This window comes from Culex quinquefasciatus, chromosome 3 (genome assembly GCF_015732765.1).
Source record: "Culex quinquefasciatus strain JHB chromosome 3, VPISU_Cqui_1.0_pri_paternal, whole genome shotgun sequence".
NCBI classification, from domain to species: Eukaryota; Metazoa; Arthropoda; class Insecta; order Diptera; family Culicidae; genus Culex; species Culex quinquefasciatus.
The window spans coordinates 95,852,840-95,878,629 of record NC_051863.1 but is presented as its reverse complement, the minus strand read 5'-3'; the positions used below and the strand labels follow the sequence as shown (position 1 = coordinate 95,878,629).

Here is a 25,790-nt window from a genome sequence, read left to right as displayed (position 1 = left end):
TTTTGTGTCGTCATTCGTAGTTTAGGATATTTTGTGATAATTAATCACATTAGTTATGCGCTTGCCATGCAAGGACCCTACAGTGATGGCCACAACCTGGAGTGGCCGGTTCCCTCTGGGAGGTTTTCCTGGGGGGACATTTTCCGAACCATTTTCAATGATTTAAAACATTAAATTAGAAAAAAATTATTAGGATTAAATAAATGAGCAATGATTCAAAAAATAAATAAATATAGAATATTTTTTAAGGAGATTTGTACAAAGTTCTTTGTCATATTGTCATATTGGCCACCTGCGCCTTTTTAAAATAAATTTGAATTTATTCCTGGGTGCTGAAAAGACAGAATGCGTTACGTGATTTTCGAATGATCCCCACTGCTCCCCACTAATACAACTGCACCACAACTGTAAACATAAACAAAGTTGAAGGCTATGTTCAAGCTCAAGCGTGACATATTTTTTGCTGCAAAAGTGACTTGTTTTGAAACATTTTGGATATGTTGATGTTAAAGTTTTCGCTGAAAAATTAAGTGTTTTGCGCGTGGTTTGTTCGTAGACCAAATGATGGCCAGCCAAAAGAGGCTTTTTTTGTTTTCCACGTGACGAAAAATTGCGTCAGGAATTTAGTGAATCATAAGCAACCAAATGGATGTCCTGAGATTATGAGTCTTTGAATAATATCGGAGTAACATTATTCAATATTATGTCGCAGGTGCCATTCATAGTTATTGATAATTCGTCGTTAACATTTCAAAAAGCATCATAAACATTGGCTTTGCGTGAGATAAAGCGCTTATTGAAATGTTAGCGACGAATTTTGTAAATCTCGATTTCAACCCCTCTTAAGATTAATTGACTTCGAATACCTCAAAAGTTCGACGCCATCAACTTTTTTTTATTCCTGACAAAATAAAGTATTGATCGATTACAATACTTGCTACTTCTTGGGAGCATTTTGCGAACCGTAAATTGGTTCCGCTTTGACAGTTCTAAACCACTAAATCCGCTTTGAAAATGTGTTCTTACTTGTATCTATCAATTTTGCAGACTAAATAATTATTTTTTCCAGTATAAAGAACGGTTCATGGAGCTCCAAGATGCTGTTCGATGGACTGAGATGATGCGTGCATCCAGAGTGGAAAACCTCGATAAAAAATCTAAGCAAAGTATCTGGAAATTTTTTAGTAACCTTTTTAGTGCTAACGATAGACCACCTTCTGAAACATCTGGAAGACCAAATCGATATTCAGCTAATTTCAATTCGAATCATCAAGGATTGCAAGAAGGAAGAGTTTTACCAAGTTCTTCTAATTTTAACTCACTGAAACAATCGAACATGCTGATTTTAGATAAGGACATAGACAATGTCAACGTAGAGCGGGTTCCTTACAGAAGAAGAGATCAATACCGCCAAGTGAGAGCTCACGTTCAAAAAGATGATGGCAGGCTTCAAGCTTATGGTTGGAGTCTGCCTTCAACCAAACCATTGATTAACAGTAGCTTGTCCAAAGTTAATAACTGTGTTCCAGTCCCAGTCCCCGTTTACTGCAGACCACTGGCTGAGGCGAGCCCACACATGAAAGTTTGGTGTGCTAGTGGAGTTAATTTACATGGCGGTTTTACTAGAGATGGGGGAAGTATGGTTGGAAAAAGTATTTTTTATTCAAGCAAATTTGATACAAAAATAACTGAGGTCATAGATCGAGAGCGTGACAATAACTCAGTTGACAACCCGTTGGCATCATTTGAAAAATATGTACAGAGCGATCATGAACTGAGTTCTTTCATTTGGATATGTACAAGCACACATACAGCTAGTACTATTACAGTAATTGATGCAAAGAATCCTGCAGAAGTTTTAGAGTCATTTCCAGTGTGCCAGAATCATCTGCTCTGTATTTGTACGGTACCAGGAGCATTGGAAAAAGATTACGCAATTTTAGAAAATAGTGAAGTTTCAAAAGCAGGTATACAATGTCATTGGTAGTATTAATTCAAAAACATAACTGCAAGTTTTCTTGCAGGTGAAACTTTAGAAAACCCAGGTAATTTACCAGATGACATTGGTAAAGTTACTTACGTAAGAATGAAACGTGAAGATACAGAGACGATTGTTAAAAATGTTGCTGAAGAATCATTAGCTTCTGCTGATAACAGTAACAGTAATCTTACAAAAGAAGTGAGTATTGTAAATTAAATAATACCCTGTTTACCTTTGTCTGGAACGCGAGCTCACAAGTACGCTGTCAAATAATCTATCGAGAACTTAAAAGTGAGAATGTGTGCGTGCAACATGGAGTTAATCTTTTTGAAAAGCCTTAGTAAGCTTCACAGCAACTGCACAGAAAGTTTAACTCCATGTTGCGATTTGACAGCTCGATAAGCATTTCGAGAAATGTGCACGGAAAGACCGGCCAGGTGGGCCAGGGCAAATCTAAGAAAATATTGGTTAATCTAACTAAAAGTATGAGTTTATTTTTTACACAGCTTTTTTTCAACAATCGATTGTTGATTTTGTTAACCCGACATTGCTGACCACCAGTAACTAAAAGAAATAGTCTGAATTGCCATTTTTATTGGTTGAAGAACCGGTAAAAAAAATTGTGGCAGTCGACAGCCAGAATTTAGTTTTCAGGAAGTTAACTATTTTTTTTGTTTTCAGTTGAAACATTGTGGATTTTTTTTTCTAAACAACAGGCTGGATCATTTTTGGTGATCGAACATTTATTTATTCATTTCATTTTTGGTACTACAGCTTATGTCCTATTTTGAATCCTAGTTTTCAATACATATTTTGACATACCAAATACAAACACATTTGAGCAATTCTCTACGAAAACGGTCTTTTTTCTTTAATTTTAATTTTTGTATTTTATAGTCCGGCTGAAACTTTTTTGGTGCCTTCGGTATGCCCAAAGAAGCCATTTTGCATCATTCGTTTGTCCATATAATTTTCCATACAAATTTGGCAGCTGCCCATACAAAAATGATAAATGAAAATTCAAAAATCTGTATCTTAGACAGCCGGGTCCGGTGGTTTAGTGGTTAGCGTGGTAGCCTCTAAATCCCAGTATGGCCTGGGTTCAATCCCAGACGGACCCGGTGGCATTTTTCGAGACGAGATTTGCCTGATCACGCCTTCTATCGGATGGGGAAGTAAAACGTCGGTCCATTAGCGTAAAAGAGGTTTTGAGTGACTCACCACACATAACCTTCGGACGCCTAGAAATGAGTAGAAACTTGCAACAGAGCCCACAAAAGACCCGGGGGTCGTTAAAGTGGATTGCTTTGCTTTTTTTTTTGAATCTTAGACAGCTCGGGAGCATGTTGACAGCTCCCATACAAACTGAGCGTACCCCTTTTTGTGGGCCCAGTGGGCCTAAGATGGCGGCCTTCGATATTATCTAGCCAAACTTTTGAAAAAGGCGAATAGTTTAAATAAATATAGTTTTTGGCTTTTTTCGATTTAAAACGACAAAATAAGCAGTTTGGAATCATTTTCTTCAAAAACTTGTTTAGAGATACGCCGCGTTCAAATGCCGCGAAAGCCGTCACGAAAAAAAAGTTTTAAATGCTAATTTTGAGTTGCGTATTTAATGGGCGGACTCCGACGAGGCCCACTAGCCATCTGTCGGTGAATATGCGCAACTCACGAAAACTGTCAGTTTAGGGCCCGGCTGATCTTAGAAGGAATTTTTTTATCAATTTGGCGTCTTCGTCAATGTTGTAGGTAAGAATAAGGACTACACTGAAAAAATATGATACACGGTAAAATATTTTTTAGTGATTTTTTATTTCACTTTTTGTCACTAAAACTTGTTTTGCAAAAAAACACTATTTTTTTCATTTTCTGATATGTTTTAGGGGACATCAAAGGCCAACTTTTCAGAAATTTCTAGAATGGACAAAAAAGAATTTGACCGAGTTATGAATGTTTGAATCTATACTGATTTTTTTCAGAAAATCGAAATATTGGTCGCAAAATCGAATTTGCAATTGAAAATCAAAAATCAATTTTTAAGTTACTTTTTTGAAAATACACGGAGAGACCGACCAGGGCAAATCTAATAAAACTTGGTTAATATAACTAAAAGTATGGGTCAATTTTTTACACAGCTTTTTTTCAACAATCGATTGTTGATTTTGTTAACCCGAAATTGCTGACCACCAGTAACTAAAAGTAACTAAAAAACGTTACTTAATCCACCTTTAGGTGGTTGGTGCCTTCCTCTCATTTGTAGAGTGATTCCAACCCCCCTAAAGTGTCCACATGGATCGCCCCTAACGTGATCGCAGCACCAAAGAGGTCCTAATTAAGATGAGTGATGTCCCGTGTGCATGACGAAGCCCGATTTTGAAATTTTGAATTTTCAAAAAATACAAAAATCAAAAACTTGCGATTTTTTATATGAAAAACAGAAAAATATTTTTATCTTTTTTTTAAATAAACTTTTCGAAAATCGGCCTTCGTCATGCACACGGGACCGGTTTAACGAGTCTTCGCCAAAATTTTGAGCCGATTTGGTCGAATTAATGTTGAGATATCGTGGCACCCGTTTTCTGAAACTGCTAACTCCAAATAGCTATATCTCGGCAATGATACAACCAAATGTTCTCACATTTGTTTTGTTAATAGATGAAAATGTATATTTGAATGCCCTGAAAACAGATTTTGAAAAAAGTTTAATTGTGTGCTCAAACCGACCTCTGACATTTTTGCCGATTTACATGTATGTAACCCCTTAATCAACAAGAAAGGTCATTTCAGAACCTTTCTAAAAATAAAATAAAAAGTCCATTTTTCGAGTGCTTTTATAGCCTTTTCCCAGTAAGGTGAGGAAGGCAAAAAATGCTTGAGATTAACTTGAGATCAAATACCTGGAGCAACATTTCTAGACTTTTTTCGATTAGGTCCTATAAACATATCTTGACTTTTTTTTGATAAGGTCCTATAAACAAATGTAAACATTGAGTGTATCCCGCTTACTCCGATGGACTTTGACATAAGGTGTGAAAGGGATACACTCAATGTTTACATTTGTTTATAGGACCTTATCAAAAAAAAGTCAAGATATGAAACACAATAGCTTATTGGACCTTTTCAAAAACAAAACCAGATTTGATCTCGGTTTTCATAAGACGGGAGGCAACCCTATTCCGACCAAAGCAAACTGGCAACAGTCGACATTAGCACGGTTGTCAAATGAGAGCCCACAACAAAAGCACTAGCTGTCAAATGGTAGCCCATAACAAATCATTGTTTGGGTTTTTGATTTTCAAATTTCCCGCAATTCAATCCATAAATACCTGAAAAAAACACGCGAATTGTGTTGCTGATGGCAAATTCTATCATATCCTTGGAGATTCCATCCCAATATTGGCTGAAAATTCATATCGAAAAAGGTGATTTTTCTGTTTACCTTTTTTTGCTTTTTTTTTAGTCGATCAAACAGTGCGCCCGTACATTGTGAATCGGCATTACACATTTTTCAGTTTGGTTTTACACATTTGCATGGGACTTTTGAGTTTAACCAGGATAACACACTTCGTGTTACCATAGTAATATGAATAACACTGATTCTGAGTGTTTGTTATCTGAACTTCCAAGATGGCGGCTTCTTCGCTACCCCCTGGGAGCAAACGAGGGAGCAAATTTGATTTGCATCCCAGCTGTGGAAACGGCCTGAATCGGCCCAAACATTTCAGTTGACCTAATCGTCCGAATCCCTCCAACATCTGTCAACCCTTCGCTGCAGCGTCATCGCTCATCGCAAAGAAATCGAACGATATTTTTTATTTACATTCACAGAACATAAGTTTACAAATTTGTGATTCACCGAAATGCCGGGTTTCTTGTTCCTCGCTGGCACGTACCCCGTGTTGGGGAAGGACACAGGCAAGTAGACTACGGGATGTCCAACACGGAAAGCAGCATTTACCTGTGGCAGCAGTTTTCTGCCCTGCTCGATTTGTTTTAATTTTTTTTTCTTTGTAGTAAAGTTTAGCTGCATTTCGACGCTGATCGGGTACGGGTTGTCGTACTCGTCCCGAGCGGTCCAGATTCTGAGCGTGACGTCGGACTATTTGATGCCGCCGACGTTCTGAATTTCACCTTTTGCTTTTGGGAGGTGTTGGAGGATTTGATAACGGTGAAGATTTGCCGTCTTGGGGCCAGATGGAGATGCTGCAGTAGTTTGCCATCACAAACGTGAGGGTTGAAATTCTGACGATCTTTTATCATGAAGGACGCTGCCGGAGTTGGCCGGAATGAACGCGGCGATTGGCGTAGTAGTCAGGCAAATCAACCCGGACCTTTCGAACGAGCGGACGCTGCTTGGGAGGTTTTCAAAATGGTAGGATGGGAAGCGGGTTTAGCTGGAAAAGTTCAACTTATTATTCTTTTAGGAACGTCCCTTTGACGCTAACCGTCATGTCCATCATCATGTGATCGTGCAATCTGCTGAATGGAACCTCTCCGTCCATGTTTGGGTTGCCTTCGGATCGGTCTCGTGAAGCGACTGACCCCATCGGCGATCTCATCAGCGTCCCTCCAGTCAGTTAGCGTCCACTCGGTCCACTCGGTCGGCGGCGATCCGCACGATATGGAGAGACAAAGGTAAGAACTTGAAGAAATTGACCTCGTAACTTTCTAACGACCTTCCTCAATCTTCCAGACAAATCGCCCTAAATGCCCTTGCTTAGCGAGCGGCTGTCCAAGTCCACTCTCACCAGGACCTGCTCCCCAAGTCGTTCCCACAGGAAACCGGCAAGCATCACCACCACTCACACCATCATCACCACAAAAATAAAAGCGCGGGCGAATTCCAAATGAAGATGATTCCACCGGCGATTCTGCTGCTGGCACCCTCCCTCCGATCTGACGACGACGAAGTCGATTCCGGCCACGAGTAGCAGCTGCAGCACTTAGAAGCAACTTGGAAGCGAGCTGGGTTTGGACGGAACTACTTAGTATAGGGTAGTACCGCTGCGGCTACGGGAAGATGACCTAGATCAATCCAGTTCTCAAACTAACAGTTTTCAAGAAAGATTGATCGATGGAACTTGCAGCAGAGGTCAACTAAAAAATAAACATAATTTTGAAAAAAGAACCTTAGCCATTCTGCGTTTCCTTTTTGTTCTGTAGATCTAACACAAGAGAAAGTCAGAAAGAATCAGCTCGTGCAGGAGGTTAGTTTGGGGAAACTATCTCATTTGAGATCTGGCTATAAAAAAAAAACATTCTTCAAAATCAAGTGCCAATATCTTGATAGGGTTATCAGAACTTTGATGTTTAGGACTCATTGCAAGGGTTTTTTGCTAACCTATTTATCAACGAGTCGCATGATAGATCCAAAAACCATTTTGAGCAAAACATTATGGAATCCGGTTCCTGAATAGTACTACAATATCACTTATGTGCTCATAACTTCTGTTAGGGTTATCAGACCTTCGATGTTTTGGGCTAATTTGAAAGGTCTTTCAATGATCTAACCAACGATGGGTCGCAAGATGGACCCGGATATCATTTTCATCAAAATATCTGAGATCCGGCCTCGAAAAAGTGTATAGAAAACACTAAAGTGTTTATAACTTTTGATAGGGTTGTCAGATCCTCAATGTTTTGGGCTCGTTGGAAAGGTCTTTTGATTACCCACCTAAAGATGGGTCGTATTATAGATCCGGATAACGTTTTTATCAAAATATATGAGATCCGGCCTAAAAAAAGTGGATAAATAGCACTTAAGTGCTTATAACTTTTGATAAGATTGTCAGATCTTCAATGTTTTGGGCTTGTTGGAAAGGTCTTTTGATTACCTATCCAACGATAGGTCGCATGATAGATCCGGACAACTTTTTCATCAAAATATTTGAGATCCGGCCTCTGAAATGTGTACAAATGACACTTAAGTGCTCATAACTTTTGATAGGGCTATCAGATTTTCAATGTTTTGGGCTCATTAGAAAGGTCTTTAAAATACCTTTCTAAAAATGTATGATCAGACGGGTTTTCTTACAAAAACCACCCTTTTTACAATCTTTCAAACTTTAGCCAGAATCGTTTTTTTAGCATAACTTTTGAAGTGCTTTACTAAACGTTATGATATTAACTAGGGTCTTATGGGACCCCAAGACAAATCGAATGAGACCAAAACGGTCCAAATCGGTTCAGCCAGTCCAGAGATAATCGAGTGCATATTTTTCGGTGCACGGACTCACATCCAGACACACACACAGACATTTGTTCAGAATTTGATTCTGAGTCGATAGGTATACATGAAGGTGGGTCTACGAGGTCGAATTAAGAAGTTCATTTTTCGAGTGATTTTAAAGCCTTTCCTCAGTAAGGTGAGGAAGGCAAAAATAGTTGGAATCGCCATTTTTGTTGGTTTACTAATGTCTTACTGGAATACACAAAAATATTCGTACATGTAATCAATAATCAGCTGTTGTCAGCAATATTTTTTTATTGAATTTGCAGTAAATTTTGTAATACTGCCTCGTAAACAAATGCTGGGGGTGTTTTTATATTCGCATTTATTCTGGCTAAAATCTTAACTGTTTATACTAATTTTTTTCATGAAGTATTAAATTACTAAGCCGGGACCGTGGTGTAGGGGTAAGCGTGATTGCCTCTCACCCAGTCGGCCTGGGTTCGATCCCAGACGGTCCCGGTGGCATTTTTCGAGACGAGATTTGTCTGATCACGCCTTCCGTCGGAAGGGAAGTAAATGTTGGCCCCGGACTAACCTAAAGGTTAGGTCGTTAGCTCAGTCCAGGTGTAGGAGTCGTCTCCCTGGGTCCTGCCTCGGTGGAGTCGCTGGTAGGCAGTTGGACTAACAATTCAAAGGTCGTCAGTTCGAATCCCGGGGTGGATGGAAGCTAAGGTGTAAAAAGAGGTTTGCAATTGCCTCAACAATCAAGCCTTCGGACACCTAGTTTCGAGGGTTTTATCCCTTATTCCCGAATCCCACTTTCCCGAATTCCATATCCCCGAAAATCATTTCCCCGAAAATTCCACATTCCCGAAAGTGCCACTTCCCCGAAAATCATTTTTCCTAAAATTCCACATCCCCGAAAATCATTTTCCCGAAAATTCCATATCCCCGACTGTCATTTGCCTGAATGGCCATTTTACCGAACTGTCGTTTTCCCGAATTTACATATACCCGAATGTTTATTTCCCAGAAAGCTCAATTTTCCCGAATGATATTAACTTAGGTTTAAACAAAATTGTTTTTTAGGCATATTTTTACAAAAGTATGACCTTAATATTAAATTCTCCTACGTGTGTTTTTAAATCTAGATTAAATTTTCAAAACAACCTGTTCGGAGCGGACTGTATTTTTAGCACAAATTTCCGGTGGACTTGGGGAACCGGTTTTGGGAGGATCGGAAATTTCGCAAGCAAACAAAACACTAGATTTCTCTTCACTAATTTCTATTTACTACTAAAATTAACTAGGTAAAAGATGTTTTCTAGCGTTCTTCCGACGATCGCGACGCGCTCGACTTGACGTCCGACCGGTTCGGCTGCTTGCGACAAACTTAAATCTTCACTTGTTCCGACGCACAGGCTCGTCCTCGTCGTCCTCTTTCGTTGCGCGCCAAAACTCCTCCACGAACATCTTCGTGCGCCGTTCGTTCTCCCTTTCTCTCTCTCGCTCAGGCCGTCGTCAACGGCGCGTTGTTGCCAGCTTCGGCACGCTTGATCTCGCGCGCAGCTCGTTGCGCGCGCTGTGTTTGTTGTTGACAACGACGCCAGCAGGGTTGCCACCTGCTTTCTCGTTTTCGTCGCAGCAAGCGCAGTGCTGCCAAATCAAAACCAAAAATTTCTTCGAGCTGACAGATTCAGGCTCGAACATCCTCCACCCGCGGAAAAATGCAAGTGTTTTCCAAGCGATCCAGATCTCGGACTTCCGCCGTCCAGTGTTGGTCGGAGTTCGTTGACCAGATCCAGGCAAGTTCCGATCAATTACTTCGGGGCTTTCGGTTCCGCAACCTGATGCGGATCTGTTTCATCTTGTTTCCATAAATGCTTAGCCTGATGTCGTACTTACAGATCCTGTTGCGTAGCAGTCGCTGGGGCTGCCTTTCAGATTCCTCGTACTGAACGTATCGAGAGATGATCTTCAGTACCTCCTGTTGCAAGCCGATTGTCGGATACCGGCATCTTTTTCTGTTTCCACCTGGACCATCTCCAGCGGCTCCAAATGTCTTCTTCGTCAGTGGGTCGGCGCACACCGACCGCTGGTGTGGGTGGATTCTTCCAGAGCCACTCTTCGTCTTCTTCATAATCACTGGTGCTGCAGCTGCTCGATGCTTTGATCGCTCATCAAACCTCAGCTGTGTGCCAACTGCAGCAGCCTTGTGCGGCGTACTTGTACGCGCCGCCGTCAAGAGCGTTGATTGCAGCCGGGCGCTGCACCTTGTCTCTCCTCCTTGGAAACGCTCGGCTTGGAAAGCCAGCGTTATCTTCGATGTTTGTAGCATCGCCTGGAACAGCAGGTAAAACCTTCCTTGTGTTGTTTGATCACTCACTAAACTTGTTTCCTTGTAGGTTTCACCAACTCCCCGATCTTCGATGTCCTTGTTCAACTTGGGTTCGTCCTCAAACGCTTCACGTGCTGCACTGCTTCCAATCGTGCCGTCCAAGACCTGGCTGAAGCTCGTCTCGCGCAGAGCCAACAAGTTGACTCTGACGGCGAGTTGAACTCCAGCAGGAATCGCCATGGTGTTGGAACGTGACTGCATCTGCTCGACGCCAGCCAACTTGTTCGCGTTGTGTTTGTCCAGGATGTCTTTCGTCAAATGTGTCTTGCTTGCTATCAATGCTATCAATAAACCACGGCAGGGGTGTGGGCTGCAGGGTTTATTCTGAGAGTCCGCGACGGCTGACAGCGCGTCCGGCGCTAGTTGTCCAGAGGAGCTGGCCTCTGGCGTCACTTGATCCGATTCGGCTTGTTGTGGAGCACCAGGTTGCTCCACCTTCGTTTGTGTTGTCGGTTGCTTTGAGTTTCTCTGGTACTCGGCGTGCAGCAGGGTGTGCTGCCGCTCCTCGCACGTCGCGCACGCTCCGGTGGACACACACTGCGCCGAGGTATGTCCCGTCCGGAGGCAATTGAAGCAGAGTTGCTTCTCCTTTGTCTTGATCAGCCGCTGGGGGGGCTGTCATCGCTAGGAATTGCGGACACTTCCAGCTCTTGTGCTGGCCTAGTCCGCACACGTCGCACGTCTGTGCCGGCTCTTTTTCCGGCGGTCATGGCCATTTGCTGCTGACCCGGGTTGTCCTTTGCGTTCTGCCCGGGTGGCTTCTTGGTGGGATGTGACGAGTCCTTCTCGTCAGCGATCTTGCATGTGTCGATGATTGTCTTGGGCTTCTCGATCTTGTGGTTGTTCTCGGACCGTTCACCATGCGGGATGGTAAACTCCGGTCGTACCCGATCTTCCGTGTCCAGCTGCTCTGCCAGCAGCTTCCCGGAACGCTTCTGGGGTTCGTCGATGGCCGCCTCGTTGGCGCCTCCGACGATCTTAGTGGTTGTTGGGTTCGTTGTCTCGTCCACCCATTTTGGTACACCAGGCGTGTACGCATTTCTTCGTCGTGTGGGCTGGCTCACTTCTAGCAGCTTCTTTTCGATGACCGTCAGGACCTCTGTGTGCAGGTCGTCGAAGGCGTCGTAGAGGGCATCTTGCTCGTCCCGTGATGTTGACGGAACCATGCCAAGGATCTGCCCGTACGCCGTGTGGTACGCATCGTACGCGGCTTCTACCTCCTTCTGGCACGTCTTCAACGCTGCCCATGTGAGCGTCGTGGCATCTTTCAAGCTGTCAAGAATGGTAACGAGCTTACCTTGAGCCAGCTCACGCTGGTGGACGACGTCGCTGAACCGCTCCATTTCCTTTGCACTTGCTGCTCCGCTACGGATCACGCAGTGCACGTTGTTACCGGACTTGCCGCCGGTCTTCTACGATGTGGCCGCCTCCTCCGATTTCACCAGCCTCTCCGGTGGCTTCTTCGGGCAAAGCGCTTTGGCCACCGATGCTACAGTGGCAGGGCACTGAGCTCGGAACGGCTGCTGGAACCGTTCACTTTGTCACTTTGGGGTTCTTCTTCCCGCTTCACTCGTACTTTGCGCAGATCTTCCAGAACGTTCTGCGCACCTTTTCCGGAACCACTTTCGCGGAAGTCCTTTAGCGTTCACTGTCGGGACCAGTTCCCGAAAGCGTCTTCTCTTACTTTTTGAGCTTCTTCGCTTCCGGACCACTTCGCGGAAGGTTTCTGCTCCTCTTCTCGGTGTTCACTTCCAGGACCACTTCCCGAAAGCTTCTTCCGACTCTGCCTGCTACCTCCGCTTCTTCTTCTCTGGAGTCGACGCGTCCTTACTCAGCGCCGCTCCCGGGAGTTGTTGCAGGCGCCTTAGGGCAGTTTCCGGCACAAGAGGGACACCAACGATCGGACCCAGTGTCCGAACCAAGCACGGAAAACAGCCAAGTCTGTAATCGCGGTACTTGGGGGAACTTTGTGTCCTCTTGGCCGGAACTTCACTTCACTTGAACCTTCTTTCCGGAACCTTTTTCCGGCTTCAGAAGGTTCTGGACGCATCCAAGATGGCGTCGCTTAGCACTTAGCACTTGCTCTTCGGACGCATTCTGGTCGATTCCAAAATGGCGTCGCCTTTTTCACGCAGGGCACTTTTCCAAAATGGCGTCCTTCTGATCACCACATTTTTCACCAAGATGGCGTCCTGTTGCACTCTTTCTTCGCGGCGTCTCTTTCCACTCTGTGGGCCTTGTGCCCACTTGCCGCGATAGAAACGACCCTCCGCCTTTTGTCCTTCACTTTCCCGCAAATCCCGGCACTTCTTGTTCAATTTATCCGGGTCGTTTGGACCTTGTTCGGAGCGGACTGTATTTTTTTCACACAAACTTCCGGCGGACTTGGGGGACCAGTTGGGAGGGTCGGAAATACCGCAAGCAAACAGAAAAACACTAGATTTTCTCTACACTAATCTATTTACGGCTACTTAACTTAATTTTAGTGATAAAAACTAGCGTCTCTTCCGACGATCGCGACGAGGTGACTTTACGTCCGACCGGTTCGGCTGCTTGCGATAGACTTAAATCTTCACTTGTTCCGACGCACAGGCTCGTCCTCGTCGTCCTCTTTCGTTGCGCGCCAAAACTCCTCCACGAACATCTTCGTGCGCCGTTCGTTCTCCCTTTCTCTCTCGCTCAGGCCGTCGTCAACGGCGCGTTGTTGCCAGCTTCGGCACGCTTGATCTCGCGCGCAGCTCGTTGCGCGCGCTGTGTTTGTTGTTGACAACGACGCCAGCAGGGTTGCCACCTGCTTTCTCGTTTTCGTCGCAGCAAGCGCAGTGCTGCCAAATCAAAACCAAAAATTTCTTCGAGCTGACAGATTCAGGCTCGAACACAACCTATCCCTCATGGGTTTCCTATGCAGATAGGGCCTTTTGAAAATTTAATCGAGAAATATGAAAAATAAGAAAAAACAAATAACCGTAGTAGGCCATTGATAAACCACGCGGAAACTTCAAGGAAGCGGGGTATTGAGATCAGGCACGTTCAATAAAAAAAGATTTTTTTTTTGTATGGGCAATTTTCAGCAAAGCTCAATTTTCCAAAACGGTATCCACGTGGTAAGGATTGCACAGCAACGATATCTTTATGCGACGACTCGAAGCGCAGGAATCAGTTTGTTCTAGATTATATTTAACTGAACTGATTTGTCATTATCAATTGTGGCTGGTTTGGGTCGCTTTGAACACCTTTTTTCATTTTTTTACCTCAAATTCGAGTTCTGCGACCAACCCTTTTAGTTAAATCTAAATAGTTGATTATTGAATTACAAAATGCATTTTTTTTTAATATTTCATCACCGTCATTTTGGGTTTAAAATTACTAAATCACTTTAAAGTAGTTTAAGGGTTATTACCCGAAGTGAACTTTTGACAAGGCCTTTGGATAACCGAGTCTGGACTGTATTTTGATTTTCAACTAAATGCAAAAAAGCGAAATGATCAATGTATCAAATCGACGCTGTCGTGCTATCTTGTCGTTTGTCTCTTTTTGATGTTCCGAGAAAAACACGTGTTAGTGTTTAACCTTGAATAAACGAAAAATAGAGCACGCTATTTAAACAATAACAAACACGTTTTATTTGGTTGACCATTCTGTGCATTGTACTGGAATTTATTTGAATTTGATTGCAGAGGTTTCGAGTTATAATTACAAACGTTCACGGTAGTCGGGCGTGTACGTGTGTCAAACGCATTCTGATCTGAAACCTTTTTGGCCAGTTGTCGTACTTACAGCAATTTTCAGGGTGTGTCAAGTTAGCACGAGACGACATTTTTCGGTTTTTATTGAATATCTCAGAATTGAAATCGAATTTTGGGTATCTATGTAGGTCAAAAGACGAGGAATTGTGAGCTGCACAAAATGGTTTCTTAATTAAATTTGGCCCAAAATCGACGTACAACAAGTTAGCTCGACTGCGACGAAATGAGAAAAATAGGCAAATGTATTAAACGGCACTCTGCTTTTTAGATTTGTTCATTAGAAATATGTACTGTGCTCAAGATTTTTTGTTTGAAATTAAATATGTCTTTATTGAATATTCTTATAATAATTACATTTCTTTTACATGCTAAGTGGTATGGCCTAATGCTCTTCATCTTTGTTGTATTTTTCGTTTTATTATTAACTGATCACATTTATTTTATTTACTTCAAATTGTTTTACATTATTGCATTGAATCGAATACATTTGGGTAAAAAAAGAAAAAAAAATCACTTTAACAACTAATCCTAACTTATAACTAAAAAAATAAATTCATTGAAATATTCAAAATCACTAGAACGAGTAAACTACGAACTGTATTTTAAGATGAATGCTCCAAGAGTTCTTACTTGTTCCTGACGAGTTTTGCAACCACGCAGTGTTGTTGTCATCTCGATGAAAATGTTCAAAAGTTCTTGTGGTGAAAACAGGTCACTACTGCCTTCACCCGTTGATGTTGGTTGGTTTTCCCTCGGTTGCTGACTGAAGCCTGGAGGTGGTTTATTCTCTGCAACTCTTTGCCGCTGATTCAACGGCAATGGCTGCAGATTTGGAATCACTTGAACAGATCCTGCTACTGGCGACGCCAAAGCAGGAAAATCCACGTCCGTGTATGCTGGTGGTGTTTTGCGACGATTTGGTTGGTGCCTCGTCGTCGCTTGCTGCCGAATTTTCACAAACTCAGCACGTTTTGGGCAGCTCCGATTCTTGGTAGAATGTTCGCCGCCGCAATTGAAGCATTTGGCTTCGATGTTCTCGTTGATTGTTTCGCAAGCTTGAGTTTTGTGCTCACCTCCGCAGGTTGCACAACGACTCTTGATGAAACAGTTTCTTCCACCATGCCCAAACTGCAAGCAGTTCGAACATTGTGTCACGTCACGGTGCACTGGACGATAACGTTCCCAAGTCACGATGATGTTGAAGATTGCCCGAACTGCTTTCAGCTCAGACGGCGTTGTCGATCCTTTCTCGAGATGAACCAGGTACAGTTGATCACGATACTTGATGTCCTTGTTGTGTCTCGTCATCTTGAAGACTTCGATCACGTTCAACTTCAGAGTTTTGAGCTCTTCTTTCAGCACACTCACATCCATGTCATACAGGCCACGGAGGACCTGTTTCATGGGGCTTTTACCTGGATCGTCATTGTTCGAGCCTGAACCTGTCAGCTCGAAGAAAATTTTGGTTTGGTTTTGGCAGCACTGCGCTTCTGTGATGACAACTGCCACGAAGGTGGCAACCCAGCCTGCGTCGTTGCCAACAGCGAAAAAGACGCGCGCAACGACGTGTGCTCGGCAGCAAGCGAGACAGAGCTGGCAACAGCGCGTCGACGACGACGCCGTGAAGGGATCGCGCGAAACGACGTGCGCGGCAAAAACGCGCCGTTGACGACTGCCTGAGCGAGAGAGAGAAAGGGAGAACGAACGGCGCACGAAGATGTTCGTGGAGGAGTTTTGGCGCGCAACGAAAGAGGACGACGAAGACGGGCCTGTGCGTCGGAACAAGTGAAGATTTAAGTTTTTCGCAGGCAGCCGAACCGGTCGGACGTCAAGTCGAGCGCGTCGCGATCGTCGGAAGCAACACTAAATTGATCACTTAAGCTAAGTTTTAGTAGTAAATAGAAAGTAGTGAGAGAAATTCTAGTGTTGTGTTTGTGTTTGCGATACTTCCGACCCTCCCAAACTGGTTCCGCAAGTCCGCTGAAGGTTTAAGCAAAAATCTACAGTCCGCTCCGAACATGGTCCAAACGAGCCGGATCTGGTGAACCGGGAGTGTGGAGACAGGACAAAAGGCGGAGGGTCGTTTCTATCGCGGCAAGTGGGCACAAGGCCCACAGAGTGGAAAGATACGCCGCGAAGAAAGAGTGCAACAGGACGCCATCTTGACAAAGTGAAAAAGGTGACGCCATTTTGGATTCGTCCAGAATGCGTCCGAAAAAAGTGTGAAAAGTGCTAAGCGACGCCATCTTAGATGCGTCCAGAGTTTTCTGAAGCTGGAAGAGGTTCCGAAAAGAAGACTCGAGTGTAGTGAAGTTCCGGCCAAGAGGACACAAAGTTCCCCCAAGTACCGCGATTACAGACTTGGCTGTTTTCCGTGCTTGGTTCGGACACTGGAACCGATCGTTGGTGTTCCTCTTGTGCCGGAAACTGCCCTAAGGTGCCTGCAGCAACTCCCGGTTGCGGCGCTGAGCAAGGACGCGACGACTCCAGAGAAGAAGAAGCGGAAGTTGCAGGCAGAGAAGGAAGGAGATTTCGGGAAGTGGTCCTGGAAGTGAACACCGAGAAGAGGAGCGAATACCTTCTGCGAACTTGGTCCGGAAGTGAAGACGCTCGAAGTGAGAAGGCTTTCGCGAAACTGGTTCCGGAAGAAAACGCGAAGAAGTGGTTCCGGAAAAGGTGCGCATAACGTTTTGGAAAGTGGTTCCGGAAGTTCGGCGCAGAGTGCAAGTAAGCGGGTAGAAGAACCCCAAAGTGAAGGCGAACGGTTCCAGCAGCCGTTCCGAGCTCAGTGCCCTGCCACTGTAGCATCTGTGGTCAAAGTGCTTCGCCCGAGGAAGCCACCAAAGAAGCTGAGGAACTTGGAGAAGGCGGCCACACCGAATAAGACACCGGAGTGAGATCGGCAAGAAGCCCGGTCACAAAGAGCACTGCGTGATCCCCAGAGGAGCAGCAAGTGAAAAGGAGATGGAGCGGTTCCACGAAGTCGTCCACCAGCGTGAGCTGGCTCAAGGTAAGCTCGTATCTATTCTTGACAGCTTGAGAGATGCCACGACGCTCACATGGGCAGCGTTGAAGACGTACCAGAAGGAGGTAGAAGCCGCGTACGACGCGTACCACACGGCGTACGGGCAAATCCTTGGCATGGTTCCGTCAACCTCACGGGACGAGCATGATGAGCTTTACGACGCCTTCGATGACCTGCACACGGAGGTCCTAACGGTTATCGAAGCAGGGTTGCTTGAAGTGAGCCAGTCCACACGAAGGAGAAACGCGTACACGCTTGATGTAACACAACGACTGGACGAGAAAACGAACCTAACAACCACAAAGATCGTCGGATGCACCAACGTGATGGCCATCGACGAAACCCCGAAGAGTTCCTGGAAGCAGCTGGAAGAGCTGCTGGACAGTGATCAACCGGAGTTTACCATCCAGCATGGTGAACGGTCCGAGAACGCCAAGACTGAGCAGCCCAAGGTCATCGAGACGAACAAGATAGCTGACGTGGAGGACACGTCACAACCTGCCAAGGAGCCACCCGGACAACCCGGGTCAGCAGCAAATGGCCATGACTGCCGGAAGAGAGCCGGCACAGATGTGCGACGTGTGCGGACTAGGCCAGCACAAGAGCTGGAAGTGTCCGCAGTTCCTAGCGATGACAGCCCCCCAGCGGCTGATCAAGACAAAGGAGAAGCAACTCTGCTTCAATTGCCTCCGGACGGGACATACCTCGGTGCAGTGTGTGTCCACCGGAGCGTGCGCGACGTGCGAGGAGCGGCACCACACCCTGCTGCACGCCGAGTACCGGAGAAACCCAAAGCAACCGACAAAACAAACGAAGGTGGAGCAACCTGTTGCTCCACAACAAGCCTACACGAGTCCAGTGACGACAGAAGCCAGCTCCTCTGGACAAGGACAACTAGCGCCCGACGCGCTGTCAGCCGTCGTGGACTCTCGGAATAAACCCTGCAGCCCACACCCCTGCAGTTGTTTATTAATAACTACACAACATGAACTGGACAGACACCACGCGAACGAGTTGGCTGACATCGAAGAGCAGTCACGTTCCAACACCATGGCGATTCCTGCTGGAATTCAACTCGCCGTCAGAGTCAACTTGGTGGCTCTGCGCGAGACGAGCTTCAGCCAGGTCTTGGACGGCACGATTGGAAGTGGCGCAGCACACGAAGTAGCGGTCCTGATTCAAGGCACGGAGTTTGAGGATCGACCCAACTTGGAGCAGCACACCGAAGCCTGCGCACGAGAAGTTGGTGAAACCTACAAGGAAACAAGTTTAGTGAGTGATCAAACAGCACAAGGAAGGTTTTACCTGCTGTTCCAGGCGATGCTACGCACATCGAAGACAACGCTGGCTTTCCAAGCCGAGCGTTTCCAAGGAGGAGAGACAAGGTGCAGCGCCCGGCTGCAATCAACGCTCTTGACGGCGGCGCGTACAAGTACGCCGCACAAGGCTGCTGCAGTTGGCACAAAGCTGAGGTTTGATGAGCGTTCAAAGCATCGAACAACTGCAGCACCAGTGATTATGAAGAAGACAAAGAGTGGCTCTGGAAGAACCCACCCACACCAGCGGTCGGTGTGCGCCGACCCACTGACGAAGAGGACGTCTGGGAACACTGGAGATGGTCCAAGTGGAAGCGAAACAAGATGCCGGTTTCCGACAATCGGCAAGCAACAGGAAGCACTGAAGTTCATCCTTCAAGTCGTCCAGTCCTTTTGGCAGCCCCTGCGATTGTCAACTGCGCCTGTACGAAACAACACGACCTGTAAGTACTACACGAAGTTAAGCAACGGGATGACACAAGTTCGCAGCTGGTCGAAGCCAAAGAAGCCCCCCGAAGAAACAACTCAAGACTTGCCTGATACTTTTGGACAACAGACGGGAGCCGGAATGACTAGAAGGCGGAAGTGTGACCTCTGGATTGCATGGAGGTCACTTGCAGTTCTTCGCGGGTGGAGGATGTTCGAGCCTGAACCTGTCAGCTCGAAGAAAATTTTGGTTTGGTTTTGGCAGCACTGCGCTTCTGTGATGACAACTGCCACGAAGGTGGCAACCCAGCCTGCGTCGTTGCCAACAGCGAAAAAGACGCGCGCAACGACGTGTGCTCGGCAGCAAGCGAGACAGAGCTGGCAACAGCGCGTCGACGACGACGCCGTGAAGGGATCGCGCGAAACGACGTGCGCGGCAAAAACGCGCCGTTGACGACGGCCTGAGCGAGAGAGAGAAAGGGAGAACGAACGGCGCACGAAGATGTTCGTGGAGGAGTTTTGGCGCGCAACGAAAGAGGACGACGAAGACGGGCCTGTGCGTCGGAACAAGTGAAGATTTAAGTTCATCGCAAGCAGCCGAACCGGTCGGACGTAAAGTGACCTCGTCGCGATCGTCGGAAGAGACGCTAGTTTTACCACTAAAATTAAGTTAAGTAGCCGTAAATAGATTAGTGAAGAGAAAAATCTAGTGTTATGTTTGCTTGTGATAATTCCGACCCTCCCAAGCTGGTTCCCCAAGTCCGCCGAAAGTTTGTGTAAAAAATACAGTCCGCTCCGAACAGTCATGGTTGTAGTATTCAATCTTGGTGTTGTTCAGGAAATCCCGAACGTAGTTGTAATCCTTTCTGGTAGGTAGTAGAATTTTGAGTCCATCAGCACACAAGCGAATGGAAGCTCGTAAAGCACCAGATTTGATAAACCCGGTCAGCCACTTTCGCACCGAATCCGATGACGATGTTTTCACAAAAATGGGTGGCAACTTTTCCCGTCGTTCAAATTCTTCCTTCTCGCTCACGTTCACAGGGAGGGTAGCGAACTGGTTTCCAGACGAATTTTGAGCGTCCTTGCTCAAACTGCCTGGCTTTGCAGGTACCGCTTCGGCATTCTTTAGCTTCTTCAAATCTGCCGATCCTGCTGGTGAGGACCGCCTCTTTTTCTTGCCGTGAGGCATTTTTGCACTTTTAAAGCACTTTTCAGGAGCTAATATCCAGGAGTACCACACTGATTGGTGTTCCACAAGGGAATGATGTGCTCAAGATGTTCTCCTTCTTTACATCATTTGTCATAGTCGGAGTGTTTGTTGGATTCGGCGGAAAGGGAGTTGGAGTAACAAAATCTCAGAATCCGTAATTCGAATCCTTTGACTCCACAGACTTGGAAAGTATTCAAAATTTAAGTGAAGCTGGAATAAAACGCTCGATAAAAAACTCGGAATTTTTTAAACGTTCAATTGTGGACATGATACTTCATTGATCGCTACTTCCCCGAACCCGATCAGGCGGGTATGCCCGTTGTCCAGAACCGCTCGCGGTTCTGGGCAACGGGCATACCCGCCTGGCCGAGTTCGGGGAAGTGGCGTTCGGGGAAATGGCCGTTCGGGGAAATGGCCGTTCGGGGATATGGTAATTCGGGAAAATGATTTTCAGGGATGTGGAAAATTAGGGGAAGTGGCCATTCGGGAAAATGGTTTTTAGGGGAAGTCGCCATTCGGGGATGTGGCCATTTGGGGGAAATAGATTGTTCGGGGAAATGATTTTCGAGTAAATGACATTTCGGGAAAGTGTCTTTTCGGAGATGTGGCATTCGGGGAAATGTCTTTTCGGGAATGTGGGTTTCGGGGAAATGTCATAGATTCAGTTTCGAGTAGGAATCTCGCAATCGAGAACGCCAAGGCAATGCTGTAGAGCGAATAATTTGATTTTTGAATTAAATTACTGGTAATAAGTATAAGAACAAAACTTTTTTTTCCAAACTGTTTTTATAAAACATGTTTGTTTGAGTTTGCTTAATGTTTTCAATGATTATCCTGCATAAATCTAAAAAAAATAATAAAAAAAACATATTAAAAATGTTGTTAAAGATACCTACTAAAAAGATGGTCCATTTAACATGAATTCCTGAAAAATAGAAACCAAGCATAATTTTCACCAAGTTTTAAGCTTTTATTTTTACTATAGAGCTATCTAAGCCCGATCTCACGCACACTAGCTTACCATTTGTTTTTGCTGGCGGGTACAAATTTTAACCTAAAAACCCTTCGTGTACAAACACGCAATACATGCGCACGTAGATAACTCTATTTTGTATAAAATTATGAGTTTTATTCACTTACCATCATTGTGAAATCATCCGATAAGTCATCATCTACAACGGTCTCAGATTTAGTTATTTTTCTGTTGGTTAGACACAGAATTTTCACAAAGCGAACATTTTTGCTGCAAATAGACATATTAAATTTATTAGTCACTTAATAAGACATTCATGTTCGGCTATAAACTGAAAAAATAACGTAAGTAAATGTTGCATACATTAAAATGATGAATGAAGAATATCAATAATGCTACTTACCAAGTTTATATTTATTTAACTACTTTTGGCAACACAAATTCATTGCATTTGATATAATCTTAAATCATCGTACTCCGATTCCTGAAAAAAATATTTTGAGTTTTACTTACCTGTTTATTAAGCAGTCATATTGCAACCAAATTTTCAAGATAATAATTATTTTCTTTTATATATTTTTTTGATATTTTCCTTCATCTTTATTTTTTATGTTAACATTTGTACGCATTTCTATGTTTTTTATAATTGATGATTCTGACAAAAAATAATGGTTCATTAAGATTTTATCCGTCGTAAGCACGAAGCATTTTAATGATTCAGTTTTCTAATAATAATCACATTAGATAAATTACAAGAAGAGTGCTAGGCGTCATCTAACCTAAAGCACTCTCCAGGATCCCTTCGAAAGATTGGCTGCGCTAGGGTCTGATTAGATTAGATTAGATTAGAAGAATCACATTAGATAAATTATTGTGCAAAAATAAACCCATACTTACTTAGATAAACCAACATTTTTGTTGGGACTGGGAACCTTGGCGGTTACCAGCAACAGAACCGCTACCAACCTGGAGGCTCACTACTGTCAGCGTGCTTGACAGGAGGCCCGACGTCAACAGTATCAACAAGCTTACGTCAGCATCCCAGTTCTGGTGTCATTCGGATTTGTGAACTCGTACAATGAAGTATTGTTTTAATTCGTATCGTTTGTGTCCTTTTATTTCCTTCTCCGGTGGCCCAACTGTGCGAGTTTTCCCCGATACAACAAATTTGTTAAATTTGCCTGGGCTGCTCTAAAAAATAACTCTGCCGTGAAGAGTTGGCCCGTATCTCCCTTCTACTGCCCTCTCTTTCCTTCATCATTCTTATGGGTGTATCCCATTTGGCATAAAGCCATTTGGCATAATGCCGTTTGGCATAACGCCGTTTGGCATAATGCCGTTTGGCATAATGGACGTTTGGCATAACGGTCATTTGGCATAACTGCCATTTGGCATAATGGTCATTTGGCATAATGATGTTATAATTTCAAAATAAAGTTAACATTGGAATTGTTTTAAGAAGACCATATTAGGATTGATAACTGCCGGCGAAAGCTGATTTTTCTTTCTTAAAGATTTTTTCTTGATTTGAAAACTGCTGGCTATTGTTCCCAGCGTAAGATTACACGTTTTTTCACACAAGAGCTGTCACCATTTCCTGATGAATATTACCATAATTTTTTCTGTGTATTTTAAGCCATTGAGCCAAATATATTCGACATTTATCCATCGATATTTCAGGTTAAAGATTGTATGAAAAAATAGGGAAAATATATGCAAGATTTAAAAACTAGTTTTTCTAAGATTATATGAAAATTCTCAAAAGTTAGATTCTCATTTGAATTCAAGAGTAAATATCCAAAACAACCTATGTGCTATAGGTTACCTATGTAGTAATGACCTTTTGAAAATTTAATCTGGAATTGTAATGCTCTTTAACTTTGTCTTACAAGTAGAATTTACTTTTTTTTATTTTGTATTTTCCTTTCTTTAAAGGAGGAATGGCTTTGGATATATCCCAAAAAAGCAGCGGGTCATTTCTGAACTCTCAACTGCTGATTCAAGGTTAATATTTTCTCTGAAGAAAGGGACACTTTCTAGACTAGCGACAACTGCACAGAACAAAAATTGAATTTTGGAAGGTTGAAAATTTGGTTAGTTAGGAATATTATCTCTTTTTTGAGTAGATAATATTACTTTTGTAAATGTGTAAAAATGTGAACCTGTAAATATTCATCAGAAACTGATGAATATTCACCAATTTCTGATGTAAAATTAATCATTTTTTTGACATAAAACCTGTCACCATTTTTTTATGTTTGCTGAAAAAGTTGAATTTTTCTTCTAAAGTTGAATTTTCTTCATTAAACAGGGGAAAATACGCTTCAGCTGTGGTCACAACTCAAGCGAGTTTTCCCTTCTTTTTTTTAATAATAATAATGTTTTATTAAATTCATTTTATGTTAACAGTAATGTCTGTCTGTTTATTAAATTCATTTTATGTTTACAGTAATGTCTGACTTCCCTAATGAATAGAATTCTTTTAAAGGGATGTAAAGACGTTTTTAAAAATATTAACCTATATCAGCAGTTAAAGAGTTTTCCCTTCTTTAAAGAAGGGAAAATTCAGCTCATGTTCGTAGTTATCTCAAGTCAAAGAAGGTTTTCACTTCTATAAAGAAGAAAGGTGAATTCAACTTGTGTCAGCAATTATCACAAGTTAAGAGAATTTTCCCTTTTAATGGTGAGAAAATTCAAACATATTAGGGATAATTCAACTCGTGTTAGTATGTATCACAAGTAAAGAGTCCATTATTCAAAGAAGGAAAAAAAAACTCACTGACTTGTGATGACTACTGACACAAGTTGAATTTTCCTTTCTTTAAATAATGGAAAATTCTCTTTACTTGTGATTACTACTAACATGAGTTGAATTATCCCTATGTGTTTGAATTTTCTCTCCATTAAAGAAGGGAAAATTCTCTTGACTTGTGATAATTGCTGTCACAAGTTGAATTTACCTTTCTTTTAAGAAGTGAACTTTCTTTGACTTGAGATAACTACTAACATGAGTTGAATTTTCCTTCTTTAAAGAAGGAAAACTCTCTTGACTCCTGATACAAGTTGATTTTTCCTTCTTTAAAGAAGGAAAACTCTTTGACTGCTGATATAGGTGAATATTTTTTAAAGAAGGGAAAACTTGAGTTGTGACCACAGCTGAAGCGCATCATCCCCTGTTTAATGAAGAAAATTCAACTTTAGAAGGAAAATTAAACTTTTTTCAACAGTTGTCACACGTCTAGAAAGTGTCCCTTTCTTATATATAAACCTTGAGTCAACAGTTGAGAGATCAGAAAAAAATTATCCGCAGCTTTTTTGGGTTAGATCCAAAGCTGAAGACGGTGAATTAATATGTTCCTACGTAAATGACAAAGTGGAATGCTTTACATTTCAAATACAAATCTCACTTTTGTGTATATTTGAATGGAAGTAGCACTACTTGCTGATAAAATCGTAGAAAAACTAGTTTCTAAATCTATTTTTGATATTTTTTTCCTAACTAATATTCACCCTGTAATATAAATGAGTATATGTTAGTAGGATGTTACAAAATGGGTGAATTTTGCGGGCATCTCAGGGCATGATCTCCTGGATGTACTGCCCGAATCCCAAATATGAGCTTGATTGATTATGACAGGATCTGGCGCTTGAAATTTAAATGGGATTTAAACCCGTATAATCGGTGTGTTCTGGTTCTGAGTTTTGAGTCCTTTAATGATTTTTGGATTTTTCATCAACCTCAAGAGCTCATAGTTCGTGTTCCAGGGAACAACTTTGCCGAAGAGTGCGAAAAGATTCGTCAAATATTAATAATGTTACAGAATTTATAACACCACCGCTGAAAACTTCAACTCTTTAAGCTCTTCTGGCAGCACTTGCTGCTACTGCAGAAAAGATTCAGGATCGATCTCGAACCAGATCGCTTCGAGGCTCGAACCAAAATTCTCAGTGGGCAAGCAAGCTGCCAGAAGAGCTAGAATAAAAGTTGAAATTTTTAGCGATGGTGTTATAAATTATGTAACATTCAAAAAGTGCATTGTTTTTAAATGTCAAGCTATAAAATGTACTAAAAACTGCTGTCCTCATTCAAAGTGTATAGTCCCGATTGATCCCAGTATATGGAATTGAAATAATTTTGAAAATTTAATATCATTATGCCAAATGACCATTATGCCAAATGGCCATTATGCCAAATGACCGTTATGCCAAACGTCCATTATGCCAAACGGCATTATGCCAAACGGCGTTATGCCAAACGGCATTATGCCAAATGGCTTTATGCCAAATGGGATACACCCCATTCTTATAACGTGTTCAACTCACTCGCATCAGAGGTCCTCATGGCGAAGGTCATCCTCTTGCTCTTCATAGTTTATCACCTGCAAAGAAATCATCAACAAACCTACTCACCAATTCCACCTCCCCAGTTGCAACACTTTGATTTGCCACTTGAACATTAGCCAAATAATGTAATTTTCACCTTTCACATCCTCTCACTTCATAATTAACAACACAAACTCAACAAATCGACCACTCTCGT

At 43.2% G+C, this 25,790-nt stretch overlaps 1 protein-coding gene across 7 annotated transcripts in view; it reads left to right on the top strand.

The window, feature by feature from the left end:
* The window catches only part of LOC119770216 (JNK-interacting protein 3), a 427,739-nt gene that overhangs the window by 196,406 nt on the left and 205,543 nt on the right, over positions 1-25,790 (top strand). For all 7 annotated transcript variants that reach the window (XM_038264656.1, XM_038264655.1, XM_038264654.1 and 4 more), the window contains 2 exons: positions 1,070-1,967; positions 2,025-2,179. In XM_038264656.1, the coding sequence (XP_038120584.1) occupies positions 1,070-1,967; positions 2,025-2,179 (1,053 nt within the window). The remainder of the gene's footprint in view (positions 1-1,069; positions 1,968-2,024; positions 2,180-25,790) is intronic.